Genomic DNA, 20438 nt, shown 5'->3' with positions numbered 1-20438 from the left:
TCACAGATTGGAAATTTGTAGATTTAAATAATTTTGATATGTAATAAGGACTCTTCATAGAAACCTTTAACCAGACAGATTTTTTTATACGACCGCAAAAATTTAAAATTTTTTGGTCGTATATTGGTATGACGTTGGCGTCGTCGTCGTCCGTCGTCGTCGTCTGGCGTCGTCCGGCGTCGTCCGAAGACACATTGGTTTTCGCACTCTAACTTTAGTTTAAGTGAATGGATCTCCATGAAATTTTACCATAAGGTTCAATACCACGAAAGGAAGGTTGGGATTGATTTTGGGGGTTATGGTACCAACAGTTAAGGAATTAGGGGCCAAAAAGGGGCCAAAAATAAGCATTTTTGTAACTTCCAGACAATAACTTGAACACTTTTACTGTTCTAGATATGGATCTCTCTGACATTGTACCATAAGGTTCCATATCACAAAGGAAAGGCTGTAATTGATTTTGGGGGTAATTGCCTCAAAATTTTAGGAATTAGGGGCCAAAAAAGGGGAAAAAAACAAGCATTTTTCTAGTTTCATGACAATAACTTGTGTGTAAGTGTTTGGATATTTCAGAAATTGTACTACAAGGTTCCATATCACAAAGGGAAAGCTGGAATAGAGTTTGGGGGTAATTGCCCGAAACGTTTAGGAATTGGGGGCCAAAAAGGGGCCAAAAGTAAGCATTTTTCTAGTTTCCAGACAATAACTTGTGTTCAAGTGTATGGATCTCTCTGAAATTGTACTGCAAGGTACCATACCACAAAGGGAAGGCTGGGATTGAGTTTGGGGGTGATGAATCATATGGGGGTTCAAAAAATTTGGGGGGGGATTTTTTTTTTTCTTTTTTTTTCTTTTTTTCCTTTTTTTTTTCTTTTAAAATTTTCCATTTTAAGTTGGTTATTTCTGATTAATATTTAAAAGCAAATAATAATGATATGGTAGGAGATACACACCAAACAGGATGTGTAAATTATTATCTAATAAGTATTGTGCAATAGCAAGAAATTTTCAATTGCACAGTATTGCACAATAGCAAGAAATCTTCAATTGCACAGTATTGCGCAATAGCAAGAAATCTTCAATTGCACAGTATTGCGCAATAGCAAGAAATATCCAATAGCACAATATTGCGCAATAGCAAGAAATTGTCAATTGTAGAGTATTGCGCAATAGCAAGAAATATTCAATTGCACAGTATTGTGCAAAAGAAGATACTTCGTATAAATTGCTTATTTCTTGATCAATTTCAATGGGGTTTTATTCTTGAATTCTTGGGGTTCTTTAATATGCTGAATATAACCGTGTATTAAGTTTTTGGATTTTGGGCCCCGTTTTTAAATTGGTCCACATTGAGGTCCAAAGGGTCCAAAATTTAACTTTGTTTGATTTCATCAAAAATTGAATTATTGGGGTTCTTTGATATGCTGAATCTAACCGTGTATTTAGATTCTTAATTATTGGTTCCGTTTTCAAATTGGTCTACATTAAGGTCCAAAGGGTCCAAAATTAAACTTAGTTTGATTTTAACAAAAATTGAATTTTTTGGGTTCTTTGATATGCTGAATCTAAACATGTATTTAGATTTTTGATTATGGGCCCAGTTTTCAAGTTGGTCCAAATCGGGGTCCAAAATTAAACTTTGTTTGATTTCAACAAAAATTGAATATATGGGGTTCTTTGATATGCTGAATCTAACCATGTATTTAGATTTTTGATTTTTGGGCCCCATTATCAACTTTGTCCACATTGAGGTCAAAAGGGTCCAAAATTTAACTTTGTTTGATTTCATCAAAAATTGAATTATTGGGGTTCTTTGATATGCCGAATCTAACCGTGTATTTAGATTCTTAATTTTTGGTTCCGTTTTCAAATTGGTCTACATTAAGGTCCAAAGGGTCCAAAATTAAACTTAGTTTGATTTTAACAAAAATTGAATTTTTAGGGTTCTTTGATATGCTGAATCTAAACATGTATTTAGATTTTTGATTATGGGCCCAGTTTTCAAGTTGGTCCAAATCGGGGTCCAAAATTAAACTTTGTTTGATTTCATCAAAAATTGAATTCTTGGGGTTCTTTGATATGCTGAATCTAACCATGTATTTAGATTTTGGATATTGGACCATAATAGGTGAATGTCCAATTTAAAATTTTTAAGTTCTTAGACCACATTCATTCTGTGTCAGAAACCTATGCTGTGTCAAATATTTAATCACAATCCAAATTTTATTTAACTTTTAGCTAATATTCCTAAAATTTTCTGTGTTTTTTTTCTCTTGATATTTAAATAGTAAATATAGTATAGAACCAATGTCTGCCAAGCCTTACTATGCTTTACTGACCTTTTCAAATGACAGAGATACATGTACTTATATAATGACGGCTATCTTTATCATCAGTATCTTTTGGATGTTTTTATCAGTATCTTTTGTATGTTTCAGCTAAAGACCACAGACAACAATATGGACCAGGCATGAATTCACAGCAACAGGTAAGATTCTACATTTCCACATGGTCTATCCCTGTGCCTCCAGGCCTTGCGGTCATAAAACTTTCGAGCACGATTTTCGTACTCAGATTCAGAAAGCAACCAATCAAAATCGTGGATTTGGTGTTTCTAGCACAAATTTTGTACTCCTAGTACTGAGTAAAGTATTATTACCGAGAGCCCTGGTACAGTAAATTCAGAAATGTTTGAGTTTATGGACGTACAATTTTTTCATGTACTTGTAAGCAGACCTTGGCTTAGCCACAAAATCAGATATCCACGAAAATACTATTTCTACGATCCACGAAAATTGGTATCCTTTGAAATAAATAAATTATTGTTTTTTTTAACCAAAAATAGCCAACCATCCCGTAATACCTACTGACCACTCAGTTTGGTCATTTCTAGAATAGACCCTAAAATAAAACATGCTTGTGGGCTTTCTACTATATAGTGTTGTCAAAGGCCTATTGGTGCCCTTGACTATTGACATCTGCTGAAAAGATTCTGACGAAAATCCCAGTAGGGAGCTGTTTACTAAAACAGTGATTTGAAAGTTTTGCCGAATCTAATTAACATAAATATTTATAAATTATCAAAGTCAGTTTCTACAGTAACAGGTTGTACGACATATGTTAACTTTCCACTGTTAAGTTTTGTCTCACTGTATTGTTTCACGTCTCCCAAGCAACATGTATTACGCGAAGAAACGACGTTATTTGCTAGAGGAAGAAATGTTGAGAAGCTTCATTGGCATGGTAAGAATTCTTTTTACGACAACGGGCTTGGTTTTGTTGAAAAACTTGTCAGATTTTTTTTCTTTTGTTCGTCCAGAAGTCACTGCCTACATGTATTTATGTAGGAATTTACAATTTGTGTTCTTATTATTAGAATTAGAAAACAGTTGACTTTTTTGGAAAGAAGTGTTGTAATTAGCCTAGGTCCCTTATGGTCATATAGCTCTTCAAATATTCAGGTATTTATACCCTTTGGCTTTTAGATTTTTGGGTTTAAGGATGTTCGCTCCTCTTGTTTTTGAATTTTTGCCAGATATTCAGAATTCTCTGGTTTTATCCATGAAGGGCCATTAAAAAATTTTGCCCACTAACCCCTACTTTTCTTTTCATAATTTGATTAAATATAGTTTAAAATGCCATCTTTGAAAATCTTATTAAATCCTTGTTATTTTTTCATACTTTTAGTCAGAAAAAAGGTGCCAATGTTAAATGTATGAAAACTCTATAGAGAGAATCATTTCTCGCCAAATTTTCAATGGCTTATATCTCGAAAACAAGCACACGGACCCTTCATTTTTATCTGCTTTTTTAGTTTCCTTTATTTATATACTATTAATTTATATCAGTCTTTTAAAAAGCTTGTTATTTTGAAGCAGAGTAGCGAACATCCTTAAGCATTCCTGATGAAGGCTAATCCAGAAAAGCCATGCTGCTCCGACTCCCCAAATTTTCAAAGTGTTAACTTCATTGACGAATGTTTCTATTAAACTGTAAATTAAGGAATTTTTGCGACAGAATAGATTTTACAAAAATTACAACTCTCATTTTTAAGTATGATAGTATTATTTCAATAGAGCATTTTCTGAAATCGCCATGTGATTCTCTTAAAAGTTAAAAATTTTTGTTTTTCATTCAGATTGATATGTTCAATTATATTTTTAACCTTTTTGAATTTTTTTTTTTGGCACTGTTGTCCCTATAGCGCATTGTCGATTTATAGATACCTCTGGGTAATATTTTTACACTTTCTAAGATGTGTTTAGGCGACTGAGTCCGGTAGCACATTGACAAATTATAGATGTATCGTGATATTGTTTTCTAATTAGTCTCATGTCGTACTGGTCTCAGGTGCAGAACATAGGAGTCCTCATTTTATTATTGTCAATAAACTATCATAGCTTTTCCTGTCAATTTCAACAGAGGGGCCATCTCAGAATGGATTTATTGCATTGAATAAACAAGATTTTTGTTGTTGCAAAAACAGCTTCCCATATGAGCATATGATTGTGGTCTGAATGTCTTTTTATTGAGAAACTGTCATTTTCTGTTATTGGTAGTTGTGATCATGATATAAGATTATTGCACTAATATTGTCCCTTACGTTAAATCATATAGCATGAACTTGCAATAACTCTTTTCCAATATAACACTAAGTATTTCAGCAACATTGATGATATTCCTCCAAATGCTTGCAGTAAGGACGCAATATATACATTTCTACCTTTTTGTTTATCTCTAGTTTTCCTACATGCAAATACCCGATCGTTTTACCCGGAACCTCTCTAGACAGTTCCAAACTTTAAAGAGAAAGTATAGATTACAATATTTTTAATCTGAACAAGATTTATTTTGTTGCCATGTTTAAGGCCTATGTTCACAAATTCCTTCATAAATCAGTCAAATTACACCTTAAAATTTCTTCAAATTTGTAACTTTTGAAGAAAAGTGTGCATTAAACATTAAATTTATACACTTTTGTCACAAACATTACAGTTGTCATGATTAAACAACTGTTTCTAAAGTCAAGCGGTAATGAGGTATAAATCTGTATCATTTCAGTAGTACAATGTATGATATGAAATTCTATTACATTCCTTTCTGAAAGAATTTTGACTTTGAGATGGTCCCCAGCAATGATCAGCCTTAAGCAAGGGACGCAGGTGCCATAGAGAAAGTCTGGATTGATTAGCAAAGCTATGCTGTCTTTTGTTTGTATTCGGAGCTTTGTAAAAACTGTGTAATGAATATAAATATGTAATTTATAACCAGATTCAAAAGGAATTTTATACGGAAGGTGGTTTATGATGAACAAAAATAATGGGATTTTCAAAAGTTATTTAATATCACGAAAAGAAATAATTTTTAAGAAAAATTGATAGGATGAAAATAGTATGAACAAATATAGGTTCTTTTGTTATTCTTAGTAAAGTCATTGACTGAAAAGAAAACAGTATGATGCATAACACTTAAAATTTTGGTGCTAAATTCATTATTAACAGTTTGTGTTTATTAAGCTTTTGCTTACGTTTTACTTTGTAAGTAAATAGATTAGTAGGTAGGCAGATAGGAAATTTACTTTTCTTATTTTTTTCTTAAATGTGAAAGTCCTACTCCTCCCCCAAAAATAGGTAGTTCAGTAAAAAAAAAAATATGAACTTTAGACTATTCATGAATACATATAAAACAATTAAAAGAATTGAGGTCGTTGTGATCCTAATGTAGACACTTTGTTTGGCCTGTGGATTGATCGGTGATTTCATGTTCCTGATATTGGCTAATTTTGAGATAGGAAGTAAAAAATGTTAGCATTCTTTGATGTGATTTTACATGTTTATGTAATAAAAAGATAAACAGCTCTGTACCAATGTAACTGCTGTTCAGGTGTTGAAGTCAACCCCTGGTAGCTTGATGCACTGTATAATTGTTATTATAATCTCATTGAGAATATGCATTTATAAAAAACAAATATACAGAAATAGTTAAAATATATTGTCAGTGTGATTGCTTTAGCTTATCTTTATTTTGTGTTGAGATATTGTCAGTTTGTACTATCAAATTTTTTTTTTTTTTTTATAAATGCTGATCCCCCCCCCCCCCCCCCCCCCTAAAAAAGAAATTGTTTTTGAATCCAGATTTGTACTGCTATATCTTTGATAATGTGCACGTAAAATGAACATCACTCAATTCTTCTATGTAAGCCTTTGGACTGATCCTTAAAAATGTAACAGACTAATCTGCTCCCAAAGAAAGACAACTCTTGTGAAATCATTCAAAGGGAGTTTATTTTCGATGAGGTATATAAAATACCTTGTTCATTTTAAATCAGCTGGCATGTTACCCATTACAAGGGTTGAATTTAATGGAAAGAAAGTTGAACAGAAGACACCTGGCATTGTGTAAATACTTTGGCACATTGATCGCACCTGGAATACTATAAATCATGGATATTATTTATGTAAAACTTGCAGAATATTTATTATGAATATTTTTTTAGATGTTTTTTTATTGATTATGATGAATTTGAAGTATTTAGAACCACAGATGTTAAATTGTGAAATTTTGGTCCTCCACGTTCTTCAACTTCGTACTTTATTTTGCATTTGAAACTTATTTGATTTAAGTGTCATTTATGAGTCTTTTGTATACAGCATGTCTGCTGTATAAAATTTTGTGGTATCTATGATGAGTTTATTCAAGACATTTTCCATGTTAGGAAATAGTTGTTACCTGCACTTCTAGAATCTAGGCTATATTGCATTCACCTGGTCTGTTGTTGGTTCTACAAATATTTCCATCACACTTTTCTTCTGAAAACAAGGAATTATATGAATCAGGAATAATTATGAATTCTGGAAAATTGATTAGAAATGTATGGTGAAAACTAACCCAACTAAATAGGGTTAGCGAAAGTTAAATTTTACTTCCACTGATTATTCAGTATGAACTAACTAACCCCCATTAGCCATGCGAGCATGCATGGCTAACCCTTCTAAATTATGTTAGTTTTCATCATACATTTCTTATCAATTAGCAGAATTCAAAATTATTCCAGATTCAAATAATTCTTTGTTAAAACAGAATTCAAATAATTCTTTGTTAAAACAGAATGATTTCATATCAGCAGTTCTCATGAAACTTTGGTGAATTATTTATAGCTATTGATGTAATCTCCGTAAACTTCATAAATTTCAAATATGACATTGAGAAGAAATTGAACTTTATTTGTTTATAGTCTGACAACAGATTTACTAAGTATTGCGCAACAGCACAGTGTATTGCACAACAGCAAGAAATCTTTAATTGAATATAAATTCAATTCATATAACCAATTCAAGTTCTTTGACTACATTTATTCAGAAACCTATATGTCAAATATTTAATTACAATCCAAATTCAGACCTGTATCAAGCTTGAATATTGTGTCCATTTTTGCCCCAACTGTTCAGGGTTGGACCTCTGCGGGCGTATCCAGCTGCGCTCAGCGAAGCAGTTTATTGATCCTGTGAAGACACCTACTCCCTGCTTTCCAGTACTTTAATTTATGAGTGGGGTATGCTTAGCCGGACATCCTGTGCATTCTTAGTTCATTGTAATTTGGCATTGCTAGTATTTATGGCTTGTAAATTAAAAGGATGGGGTGTAAATTACTAAGAATTATCATGATTATGTCCTTCATTTAGAAGATGGGTCTTTTCCTTCATTTTGAAGATAATCTTTAAATGAATTGCCTTGTTCGTATTATATGTATTATAGAGAAGACACAAAAATTGATTTTTGCTATGCATTACAGTGCAAAGCTATTGGTTTAATTTGATAATGACGCCATCTTGAAATTATAACTTACCAAATATCGGTTCTGATTGGTTGCCTCATAATGTGGCTGAGGTTCTATTGGCTACTTGGGAACATGTCCTGGACAAGACAAGATGTAAAAGACAGAATAAAATTACAGTATGGGTATTCAAGACTCAATCAACAATAATTGCTTCATGCTGATGTAATTTATGGTACTGGGAAGCACTTCGACCTTTTTAGAAAGGTTAAACTTGTCAAGTCTTGGTTTGACACTAATTAAAATTTACCTTAGGAGTCTTTTATTAATGGCAAGGATACTTGGGAGAGACATCATAGTAGTAGTTTACTGTAAACAAACTCATTTTTCGCGACCTTTCACCAGTAGAAAAATAACGCTTATTAAAATGGTTGCAAACATGTGAACTTGGATCTGCCCTTATATAAATATATCAAGAAAATGAGAACCTCATGAAAATAAATCGCTGCAAAGTTGGCTAGAAAGAACTAAATAGGAACCAAAGTATATGTGAAAATAAGTTGGTTAACAGTACTTGATGCAAGATAATTTGTAAAATCAGGTACATGTAGACTTGAGTCATTACATTTATTAATTTTGAAAAAGTTTAATTTAGACTTGAGAATGTATATATTGCAATGTTTATGTAAAAGGAGTTGTCAATTTATTTTTCTTTATTTTCAGGGAATGATGGGTAACAATATGCCGATGTCACCTGACACCCTGTCACCTGGAGGTAAAGCTGCATTCTTCCGAGGCATGTGTTCTACCCTTACTACCTAAAATGGACTAACCCTTAACTTTTATGTGGTACTAACCATTGTGGTGGTGGGGGAGTTCAGGTTTAATCCTCCTTGTTATTTTATCCCTTAAACTTCAGTTTACAGAATTTCACAATTAGTTTCATCAGATTATTTTAAGGTATATATGCTGAGCATTAAATGTTAAGGTAATAATATATGTTGTCCTCTGGTTATTTTTATGGTGAGTTTGCTGTCCTTGATATATTACCTTAATCTCATTTAATTCATCATATTTGTCCAATTAATGATTAATATAGTAATTTTTAGGGCTTTATTTTGACAATGTTCCACAGAAAGGTTCATTTTGGGAGTGTTTAGGGTAAATATGTTTGGGGATCAAATATATCTTTGAAATGTGGACATAAAAAGAAATTTACTCAACTCTACTGTCACCATAACTGTGTAAGCTAATCGACTGATCCCTACATATAAGCAGACTCAATCTGCTCCCAAGAAAGACAACTCTTGCAAAATCACTCAAAAGGAACAATTGAGTTAGTTGATGGTATTAAAATTATGTCATAGTTCACCAAGGTCATTAAATTATACCTTTGAGTGAGGTGTGTAAAAGATGGGGGGATAAGCAATTACTTTGTCTTATTGGTTGTCCGGCCAACACCAATCTTTCGTCACACTTTTCTTTCGAAATTACAGAATGACTTCATTGTGCACTATTTGGATCTGTCAGACTCCTACTTCCTGTTTTTCAATACTGTGGATTCATTTATTTTCGTGAGTACCAATTTTCGTGGTTTGAGAAAAACTTGCATTTTCGTGGATATTTGATTTCTTGGTTATGCCAAAGTTGGCATACAACCTGATGAAATATTTGTTATTCGTTGAATTTTTAAATTCGTGGTTCACCTGTACCAACGAAATCCACGAAAATTGGTATCCAACGAATGATAATGAATCCACATTACTTGAATTATGAGTGGGCCATGCTTAGCAAGACAACACATGCATTCTAGTTCCTACTTCACATGCAAATTGTTCGAACATCTACAAGAAATGTTCAAAATTGAAATGTTTTTGTTTACATTGTAATAACTGTTGAAGAAAATTTTATTGAGGCAGATGGTTTGGATTGGAAGTGTTTATTTAATTTACACAATTCCATCTGCTACATTCCTGTATATGGTTCAAGATATTTATGTGTGTTTGCCTTTAAGTGTGAGACGAGGAATCAGACGTGACCAAAAGCATGGTCAATAATCTTATGGGCATTTATTTACTTTAATGGCCTTGTACTTTGGGTCAAATTCAGTTTGAGGTTAGGGTTAGGTTAGTGTTTGCTTTATGTTCCCAGTGTTTTACATAGATATAGGAAGATGTGGTATGAGTGCCAATGAGACAACTCTCCATCCAAGTTACAATTTATTAAAGTAAACCATTATAGGTCAAAGTACGGCCTTCAACACGGAGCATTGGCTCACATGTACACCGAACAGCAAGCTATAAAGGACCCCAAAAAATTACTAGTGTAAAACCATTCAAACGGGAAAACCAACGGTCTAATCTATATAAAAACGAGAAACACGTAGGAACTACATAAACAGACGACAACTACTGTAATCAGATTCCTGACTTAGGACAGGTGCAAACATTTGCAGCGGGATTAAACATTCATGCCAACAATGGGGGTGGGGGGCAGAGTTTGGCAAGACTGAAGCTTCAAAATGGAATTGTTAGTCCACTTGCATAACTTTCCTTCCTATGGTCATGAAGATATTTAAGCGATTAGAATCTTCCGCACTGATGAAACTAATTATGAAATTCTGTAAAATATATTAAACCAGATGTTGTAAATTTGTATATTTTATCTTATTGTTGTTTATTTTTGAATTCTGCATACATAAAAGGTACTGTTTTCTGCCTCCCTACCTATCCTAAATGTTCATGCATACCTAGAGGGGTATTTTATTTTGGATGACATTTTTGGTGAAGCACCATTAAAATCCAGAGCATTTCCCAATATACATTTAGTCATAATGTTAAATATATTTATGCCCCAGCTAGGGGCATTATGTTTTTTCGGTCTGTGCGTCCGTTCGTTCGTTCTTTAGTCAGTCTGTCCGTCTGTCACGCTTCAGGTTAAAGTTTTTGGTCAAGGTAATTTTTATACGCCCGTTTTGCGGGACGTATTATGGTATACCGTTGTCCGTCTGTCCGTCGTCAACATGTCGGACATTAACTCAAAAATGCTTTAACCAATTTGCATGAAACTTTGGTGAATTGTTTATATCAATTGACGTGAGCTCCCTTTGGTTTTTTTAAATTTAGATATTACGTTTCCGAGTTATGGGGTTTTATTCATTTTAAAAAGGGGGATTTTCCAGTTTTCGGACAATAAGTCAAGAATGCTTTCACCAACTTGCAAGAAATTGTGGTGAATTGTTTATATCTATTAACATGAGCTCCCTTTCGATTATTATAAATTTTAGATTTTACGTTTCCGAGTTGCAGGGTTTTATTCATAAAAAAGGGGGGATTTTCCAGTTTTCTGACAAAAACTCAAAAATGCTTTCAGCAATTCTTATGAAACTTTGGTGAATTGTTTGTATGTATTGATGTAAGCTCCCTTTAGAATTTTATAAATTTTACATTTTACATTTCTGAGTTATGGGGTTTTATTCATTAAAAAAAGGGGTGATTTTCCAGTTTTCAGACAATAACTCAAAAATGCTGTCACCAATTCTCATGAAACTTTGGTGAATTGTTTATATCTATTGATGTAAGCTCCCTTTTTATTTTCATAAATTTCTAATATGACATTGAGAATTAATTGAACTTTATTTGTTTATAGTCTGACAACAGATTTACTAAGTATTGCACAACAGCAAGAAATCTTTTATAACCAATTTCAAGTTGTTTGACTACATTTATTCAGAAACCTATAATATGTCAAATATTTAATTACAATCCAAATTACATTTATTCAGAAACCTATAATATGTCAAATATTTAATTACAATCCAAATTCAGACCTGAATCAAGCTTGAATATTGTGTCCATTTTTGCCCCAACTGTTCAGGGTTGGACCTCTGCGGGCGTATCTAGCTGCGCTCAGCGAAGCAGTTTATTGATGAAGTTGAAGTCCAATCAACTTGAAACTCAGTACACAGGTTCCCTATGATATGATCTTTCTAATTTTAATGCCAAATTAGAGTTTTGACCCCAATTTCACGGTCCACTGAACATAGAAAATGATAGTGCGAGTGGGGCATCCATGTACTATGGCCACATTCTTGTTTGTCAAGAGGCAGGAAACAAGAGAATATTATTAGTTTGCCTAAATACTAAAATTTGCCTTCTTTGGTATGGCAAACATCAACTTTTATTGCAGACTTTAAATATTTTTGTGTTTTTATGCCCCCGCTGTATCGGAGGGGGGCATTAAGTTTTACCCTTGTCCGTCTGTAAGTCCCGAATTTGGTTTCCGTTCTCTAACTTTTAGTTTGCCTTAATCAAATGTTATGAAACTTATACACAATGCTTATTACTACAAAACTCAGATCAAGTAAGAATTTGGGTAGCGTCACTTTTACCGTTCTTGAGTTATGTCCCTTTATAATGTTATATGCAAGCGGGGACATCATCTGTGTCCATGCATGAACACATTTCCCATTTATTTTACATACATATGATAAAAGTTGTTTGTTATTCAATTTCAAGGTTTTAATGAGGTAAGATCAGTGGTAATAATTTGTCTAAAACTATGTTGTTCTCTAATATAAAAATAAGGAGATGTGAAATGATTACCAACAAGACAACTAGCTATAAAGTTCAAACGTTGAATATCTTACTTTGCATGTGAAAGAACCCTTGCTAAAACTTTCTGAGGTTAGCAATTGCATTATAACTTATGCCATATATTTGTTTCCAGGACGACGGCAAAGTGGTCACAGTGCTCCAGGAAAACGATCAAAGGTATGTTGATTAATTTTTTCACCGATGATACATTGTAGTTTCATTTGAAGAGCAGAGTCAGGGATAAAATTGGAACCGACAGCTCATTGATTTTAACCAAAGAAGTGTTTATTAAATACAATTAAGAAAAGATGTGTGAAGTATTTTTTTATGTCGTTGAGGATGCAGCTGATTTAAATTTGTTTTGTAATTATACCCCCTCTAGGAAATGGTGCTATATTTTTATGTTTATACCCATTGGTCTTAATAATTCCTTCACGCTTTTTTCAGTGGACCATTATCTTCGTGAAATGCACATGTCATATTCTATATTTACAATTGTTTGTTGATGAAAGGTAAATTAGCAAGGTCAGATCAGTTTAAAAGTTTGAAAAGTTAACACCAGGAGTTCAAATTTGCTTTAAATAATGAAAGGTCCAGGATTATTTAAAATTTTAAGTGAAGGGTCCTCCATAAGAAATCAATGGTCGTGTATCAAGTTTCAGTGTAAAGAATGGTAGGTCCTTGATTTTTGTAATTTAAAAATGAGAAGTCCTCTCCTTGAAAACACAGGTCCTGAACCTCGGACCCACACTAATTTGAACCCTCAACAATGGGTAAACAAAGATTTGTGCAAATGTTAACATAAATTGGTCTTCATAAGATGGATTCAATTAAAGATTTTTTCTGATTTCATACAAGTAAACAGGGTGTCAAAGATTTGCTGCTATTCATTAAGGTTGTAACTAATGTTACCTTTGTTTACGTAACGCCTTTGTACACGCATGTTGCCTTGTGCGCAACTCATCATTACATCAATACAATTTGTATGAACCACACGTCTTATTAATCAAAGCGAAGTGCTAGCCACAACCTTCAAGATACAGGGAGGGAGTCTAACTGTAAATTGTCAGGTTGCTCTGTATCTCTTGTTCAGTTTTAGCACCTGCTGCAAAATGTCATCTTCAGGGTTATTTAAAAAAAAAAAAAAAAAATCGTTTTAAAATGGTAAGAATCACACTTTAGCTTTCCAAAGGTTATACAGTATCAGTGAGGTCCAGTATTTAAGTCTGTTTAAACCCAAATGAGAGACGAAAAACACTCTCTGGCAGTTCTACCCTGTTGACATTTGTATATAAAAAGGGGCCTAGGCAGGCCGAGTGGTCTAAGTAGTCAAACTACTGTTTCACTAGCCTGTCAACACTGAAGTTGTGAGTTTGAATCCAGCACGTGGCAGGTGCGTTCAACTCTAATCCTAATTAACTAGGATTGTTAACTAGGATTGTCAGTTTTTCTCCGTGCCCTCTGGCATCCTTCACCCATAAAAACTGACTGCCACGAAAATAGCACAATAGTGCTAAAAGGGGCATTAAACACAAATCAATCAAGTCAGATCACTAATATAAAGATCTATTTTTCCCAATCTTAAGTCATATGTGGGAATGATAAGTTTCCCTTCAGACTAAAAAAGTCTACAGGTAAAATTGAGAATGGAAATGGGGAATGTGTCAAAGAGACAACAACCCGATAGTAGAGCAGACAACAGCCGAAGGCCACCAATGGGTCTTCAATGCAGCAAGAAACTCCCGCACCCGGAGGTGTCCTTCAGCTGGCCCCTAAACAAATATGTATACTAGGTACATGTTGTGTAGTTTTGCAAACGTAATTCCAATGACCCTCCATATTTTTGCAGGAGATGCACATGTTATCATATTCTCTTTTTATGATTGTTTGTAGAGGTAAGGTAAAGTAGTGAGGTCAGACCCATTCTTTTTATACACCTGTTTACGGGACGTATTATGGTATAACGTTGTCTGTCCGTCCGTTGTCAACATGTCGGACAATAACTCAAAATGCTTTAACCAATTTTCATGAAACTTTAGTGAATATGTATCTGTTTCCGAGTTATTTGGTTTTATTTATAAGAAAAGGGGGATTTTCCAGTTTTTGGACAATAACTCAAAGATCTCCCTTTTCTTTTTTTAAATTTCTGATATGACTTTGAGGAGTTATGGAACTTTATTCGTTGAAAAAGCGACAGGCGTATCATGTGCTCATGTTGCAGCTCTTTATTTCAATATATTGAAATGAAAACACCCTTGATCTATAAAAAAATTGTGTCCACTTTTTAAGATCGATTCAAATAGAGATCTGTTCAGTTTCATACAATTGTAAACAGAAAGTGAGTCTAACTGTCAAATGTCAGGTTGCTCTGTATCTCTGTGCATTTTAGCACCTGCAGCAAAATGTCATCTTCAGGGTTATTTTTGATGTATTTTTATTTATTTTTTCTTATTTTAAAATGATTAGATTAACAGTTTTGCTTTCCAAAGGTTATTCATTGACAGTGTTGTTCCATATTTTAGTCTAAATAAATTCTCAGTTTAGCAATGTTTACGATAGTTGTTGCTCCTGTGGTGAGATGAATTATCATTGAATTGGTCTCTTTCTTTAAATTTACTGTAAAAATAAAGTTAAAATCATTCAAAACATTTAATTACTGGTAAGGATGATCGTTCCTCTGATTCAAAATAACTAACTTTTGAAAAGACTTGTTATGAATTGATAGTATATTAATAACGGGCAAACTTTCATAGGCACTACATGGATAAAACTAGAGGATTCCAAATATCTGACAAAAAGTCAAAAACAAGAGTAACAAACATACTCAAGTTAATTACCGCCTGGCATAGATAGTCTCGACTAGATTTGCATTTTGGGAATTTTAGGTTTTCAGTACTTTTGTCTTTTCAACCATTTATGATTTATTTGGGCTTCCAATTGGGTCAAGATGCACAATTTATTTCAGGTAGGTGGTAACGGTAGCCTTTTCCTCAATTTCTCTGCCCATATCGTAAACATGGATATGTCTGATGGCTCATTTCGAAGCTGAGACATTTCACATATGTGGTTAAATTTTCTGGGTATAAAGTGAGATTCATTTTTCCACTATTTAGATCACACCCGAAAGGCCTTTGGTGATGCAGCTTCTTGAGGTAGAAAATCCCTTTTTTCGCACAATAAGTTCTTTGAAAATTTAGTTCTTTGCATACATTTAATAACTCCATAGTGTTATACCTTTATTCTATGGTCCTCAGCTCTCTAAATCAGCACAAATGGTTAAACTCAGTCTCTTGTTAAAAATAGAAACATGTCCAATATCACTACACAGAGATTTTTTGTTTACGCACTACTTTTGAGTTCCTCAATTTGAGGCGCATTAGGGATATTGACCCAACTGTTCAGATTTAAGCACTAATTGTGTGTCTTATGTAGACACAAGGGGTAGTACATAGGATATGTGATAATTTTTTGCATACCGTTTTGAATTGGTAGTATTGTCTTTTACCATGCTAAGCAGTTTATATATGCTGAAAAAATATGTTTATATGTTCGAATTTTTTTTTTATTTTGCTCTGAATCTCTCACATATGGTTACAACTTGTAGGAGCAAAAAAAGAGAATAATGTTGTGAAGTCGCCTAGAAAGGACTAAATGCTGCATAAAAAGTATCCCTCAATATATGTTGATTTAAAAATTGCATTAGCTGGATATAAAGACCTTATTTATGGAGATTGTATAATTCAATTTTAATTAAATTGCTTTTTAAATATTGCTAATTAAAAAATATTTTAAAAGTTTCAATTTTTAAAATAAATGTCCCTAATCAGTCAAATAAGGTCGGAAATTGTTATTTTTTTTTTACCATCTTTTGTGCTTTGAACAGAACCTTTATCTAGATATAAGAAGATGTGGTATCAGTGCCAATGAGACAACTCTCCATCCAGGTCAAAATTTATAAAAGTAAACCATTATAGGTCAAAGTACGGTCTTCAACACAGAGACTTGACTCACACCGAAACACAAGCTATAAACGGCCCCAAAAATTACTAGTGTAAAACCATTCAAACGGGAAAACCAACAACTCTACCAACAGATCAGAGAGTTTACAAATTATTGATCAGTGTTAATGAAAATTTGTCTGACAAAAAAGACTGTTTTGTTATTTTATTTTTTCGTTGAGAACTTTCAGGGAATGTAAAGTATTAAAATATTGAAAATTTGTCTGAAAAAAGACTTCTTTTATTTTTTTCATGTTTTTGATAACTTTCAGGGAACGTTGAGGATAAAAGTATATTTTAAAGTAAAGTCAATATGATTATTTAAAGAAGAAAACAGAGTTGAATGCATCATTATGATAGATAACAAATAATTATTTTTTTTTGGAAAAAGCAAATACAAAATAAGGTATTATTGCCTGGATATGTTTGACCTTACATTGAGGTTAAATCTATTTCAATGTTTGTGTGTATTTAGATTTTTATACTTAAAAAACAAGATTGACCAATCAGAGGACAGGCACCTGTTCCATGGTTCAGAGGCTATCGATTCTAAGGTAACAGATGGTCAGATGTAGTTACCTAGTTATTTACTTTATCTAAAACATCTATGGGACCTAGGGTGAGGATTGGTCATGGTTGACTGGACAGAAGAGGTCCCTTAGGCAAGGATGATTAAAATAAATACCTAATTCAAAAAGATTTGTAAATTGATATCAGGTTTAAAAGTTGGGAAAATTGTCTGGAAATTATTTTCAATAGGAGATAATTCTCCACTTTATATATAAAAATGCAAATCTTTTGAAACTAAGGAAGATTTTTTAGAAATCCCTAAAAAAAATATTATAATTTGAAAATTAATACCCCCCTTTTGTGAACCTCCCATAGTTCAGTTTACAGTTCGTCTCTCCATGTAATTATTTAAATAGATTTATAATAAAGACAATTGACCATGTCCCTGTCTTCTTTATGATAGGATAAAATGATAAATGAAAATAAATTTTAAATAAAAACAGAAAACACTAAACCAAATCCTTTGTTCAGTTTTATGTGGTTTTTAAAAAGGAAGGTCCTTTGTGCTGAAATTATACCACCAGAAATTTGAAGATAAATGTATTCTTGGAATGGTTTTGAGCTGTTGAAGATGAAAAAGTGGCTTTTGTGTTGAAATGTATGCCATCAGAAATTTGAAGATAATCTGTATTGTATTCTTGGAAGTTGGAATGCTTTTGAGCTGTTGAACATGAATTTTGAAAATTCTGACTGATATCTGAAGAAATTTGTTATTTTCCTATGTTTTTGTTGGTGTTGTGGTTAAGAAACTTAAAAAAAACCAAAGTTATCCATGGAAAATAGAAATTGAAATGAAGATTTTCAAAAGATGGATGAAAAAAAAGAGGACCATAACTTGTAGAATTGTGCTGTTGGAAATTTATGGAAGGCCAAGAAAGTATCTTATCTGTTCTCTTGCATTGGATCTGTGAAGAAGAAGAAACTTTGCAAAAAAAAAAAGAAAAATTAATTTGTTTTAAAAACAATAAATAAGACAATGACGCAGAAGGAGTTAGCCTAGTTGTTTTCAAAACCTCAAAGATCTGAAAATCGTCTGACTTTTTTTTTATGTGATCAAAGAAAATCAAAGCCAATTTGTCCGTGTTTTCTGGAATTAGATTGATAGTCTATTTATTGTGGTTTTTCAACAACGTCATATAAAAATTGTAGATTTGAAGCTCAAACAACTATCTAGTCATGATGGCTCTGGACGAATGGGCTTTCCTTGATTTTCTTGCACCACAGGTAAATCTTAATGTTGTTATTACAATGGGCTCCAAAAGAGGTCATGTGACTTATTGTCCTGCATTTACAGACTTCATTTGGCCATCTTATGGCAAGAATCAAGCATACCCAGTAAATCCTCTGGCATTCGTGATACATTTCATAATATTTCTTTTGCAAAAAAAGGGGGGAGGAGGGGCATGATTTTTTTTAAATCAAAGTTGTTTTATTTAAAAAGTTGAAAACTGGTAAGAAAAACAAAAACACCATTGGTTAATAAAAATAATGATTCTTTTCTCAATGAAAGTGAAATAGAATTGTGCTCCCGAAGAAAGAAAAAACTCCCTAGCCTTCAATAAAAAAAAAAAAAAAGAATCAATATTAGTTCTCTGCTGGACAAACAGAAAATTGTACTTTCGTAGGAGGATGAGAGTTTTTGTTTATTTCATGATCTTATCTCTCTCTCCTTTCAAACTTTCATAGTTTTGTAAATTTTGCAGTTGTCATGTGTTTATTTTAAAATATACTTAAAGGAAAATTATGACACCATAAACTGTGAATAGAAGTCCATTAACTTAGTTCATTACAATAAACGAAAGCTATTATTGTTTTAGCTACAGCTGGGGGAAATCTGTTGAAGAGTTTTGACGAAAAATATGCTTTTGTTTTTTGCAGAACTGTTTTTTTAATGTAGGATATAAAAATCGTGTTAACTTGAACTTTTGAAAAGAACGATAAATTTAAGAATTGAGATGGGAAATGTGGTACACAGATGACGGCTTATGCTTGCGCGAAGATGCACGAGAGGAAATGCATGCAATGAAATGCATGTTTAGATTTGAAAGTTAATAAGTTTGGTATAGTCTAAAATTAGCTACCATTGAGAAAACCGAAGGTGTTAACTAGCAAAGTGAAATATTGCAGAATTAAATTAAAAATTATTTAGTAAGGATCTGGTTTCCTTTTTAAATGAACATAGTACAGAGAACCAGTGTGTGTTATATAGCATTATAACAAAACTATTAAAAGACTGAAAAAGATTGATTTATTTCGGTCAATAAAGTAGAATTTATTAAAAATTGTTCTGACACCGGACATTCAACAAACAATGATCAGGCATTCAATCTAAAATTCATGAATTAAGTCAAATTTTCTGACTTATTGTTTTACTCATCAATGAATTTCAATATGTCTGGTCTTGCTTTGCAGTTAATCGGGGCAGATCTAGGATTTTTTGAAAAGGTGGAGGGGGGGCTCATTCCATGACCGATTATATAGCGCCCACAAAAGGGAGGTGAAAAGTTTTGTGGATGATTTTATGCTAAAAAAATCATATAAATCGTGAAATACAGATATAATTATTTTTTTGGGCAATCAAAAAGGGGGGAATAGGCCTTCGATTCCCCCTGTATATATGCCACTGGTTAAGATACTTACTTGTTATTTATTTCCCTCGTCACCTTTTTTTTGGAAACGCTTCTAGAAATATAGCTTTTTATGCTTTGGGCTTGGTATTATATAGGGATGGAAATTACAGGGGCCTGATAAAAAATGGCATCTTAAATTAAAATTTGAGCTGGACTACCAATTTTTTTCCTCATTTTTGCTTGATTATGCTTCATTTGGCCATAAAAAATATTGGCTGGGCTCCCACTTCAAAATTTTATCTTTCCCTGCAATAGACTATTTCATGCACCCTTGGGTTAAGAATGATACAGATTGTTTGGTAAGAAGAAAATATTGTGTTTTATCCTTAGGCTTATGATAGTTCACCTAGAAAATATTTCCTTGTTCTTGTAATTTGAAGTGCCATATTTAGACTTCTAAGACTCATCAAAATAAATTTTTTGTTATCTATTTTTAGATTTTGTAATATTTCAAATAGATATATTTTGTGCAATTTTTTGAAATTCTTAGATTCATCAAAATAAATGTTTTTTTGTCTATTTTAAGATTTCATAATTTTTCAAATAGAGATATTCTATGTCTAAGGATCACCAAGATATATATTTTTTTTTTTATCTTTTATTAGATATAGCTATATAATTACAGTGGTTCCCAAGGCTTTGAGAAATATATAGGACATTTGGTCCAGTAAAACATTCTTCTTAACTGGATCAGACTCTTTTTTACAGGACATATACACCTATGATTTGGACAAAATTGTCATTTGGTCCAGTAATACATATCACTTAACTGGACCAACCAATTTTTACTGTGTCTTTGCCTAATGTCCTCTGACCTTTGGAATGACTAATATATATTCTGTGCCATATTTTGAATTATAATATTCATCAA

At 32.7% G+C, this 20438-nt stretch overlaps 1 protein-coding gene across 9 annotated transcripts in view; it reads left to right on the top strand.

The window, feature by feature from the left end:
- Positions 1–20438, top strand: part of LOC127721328 (transcription factor 12-like) — a 92896-nt gene that overhangs the window by 31131 nt on the left and 41327 nt on the right. For 8 of the 9 annotated variants that reach the window (XM_052228073.1, XM_052228076.1, XM_052228080.1 and 5 more), the window contains exons 6-8: positions 2439–2488; positions 8498–8570; positions 12503–12546. In XM_052228073.1, coding sequence (XP_052084033.1) covers positions 2439–2488; positions 8498–8570; positions 12503–12546 — 167 coding nt within the window. The remainder of the gene's footprint in view (positions 1–2438; positions 2489–8497; positions 8571–12502; positions 12547–20438) is intronic. The other variant, XM_052228074.1, reaches the window with a different exon arrangement.

The sequence above is a fragment of the Mytilus californianus genome, unplaced genomic scaffold, assembly GCF_021869535.1.
Source record: "Mytilus californianus isolate M0D057914Y unplaced genomic scaffold, xbMytCali1.0.p SCAF_12, whole genome shotgun sequence".
NCBI lineage: Eukaryota > Metazoa > Mollusca > Bivalvia > Mytilida > Mytilidae > Mytilus > Mytilus californianus.
Note: the sequence above shows the minus strand (reverse complement) of the source record. Positions and strands in the feature narration are given on the sequence as shown.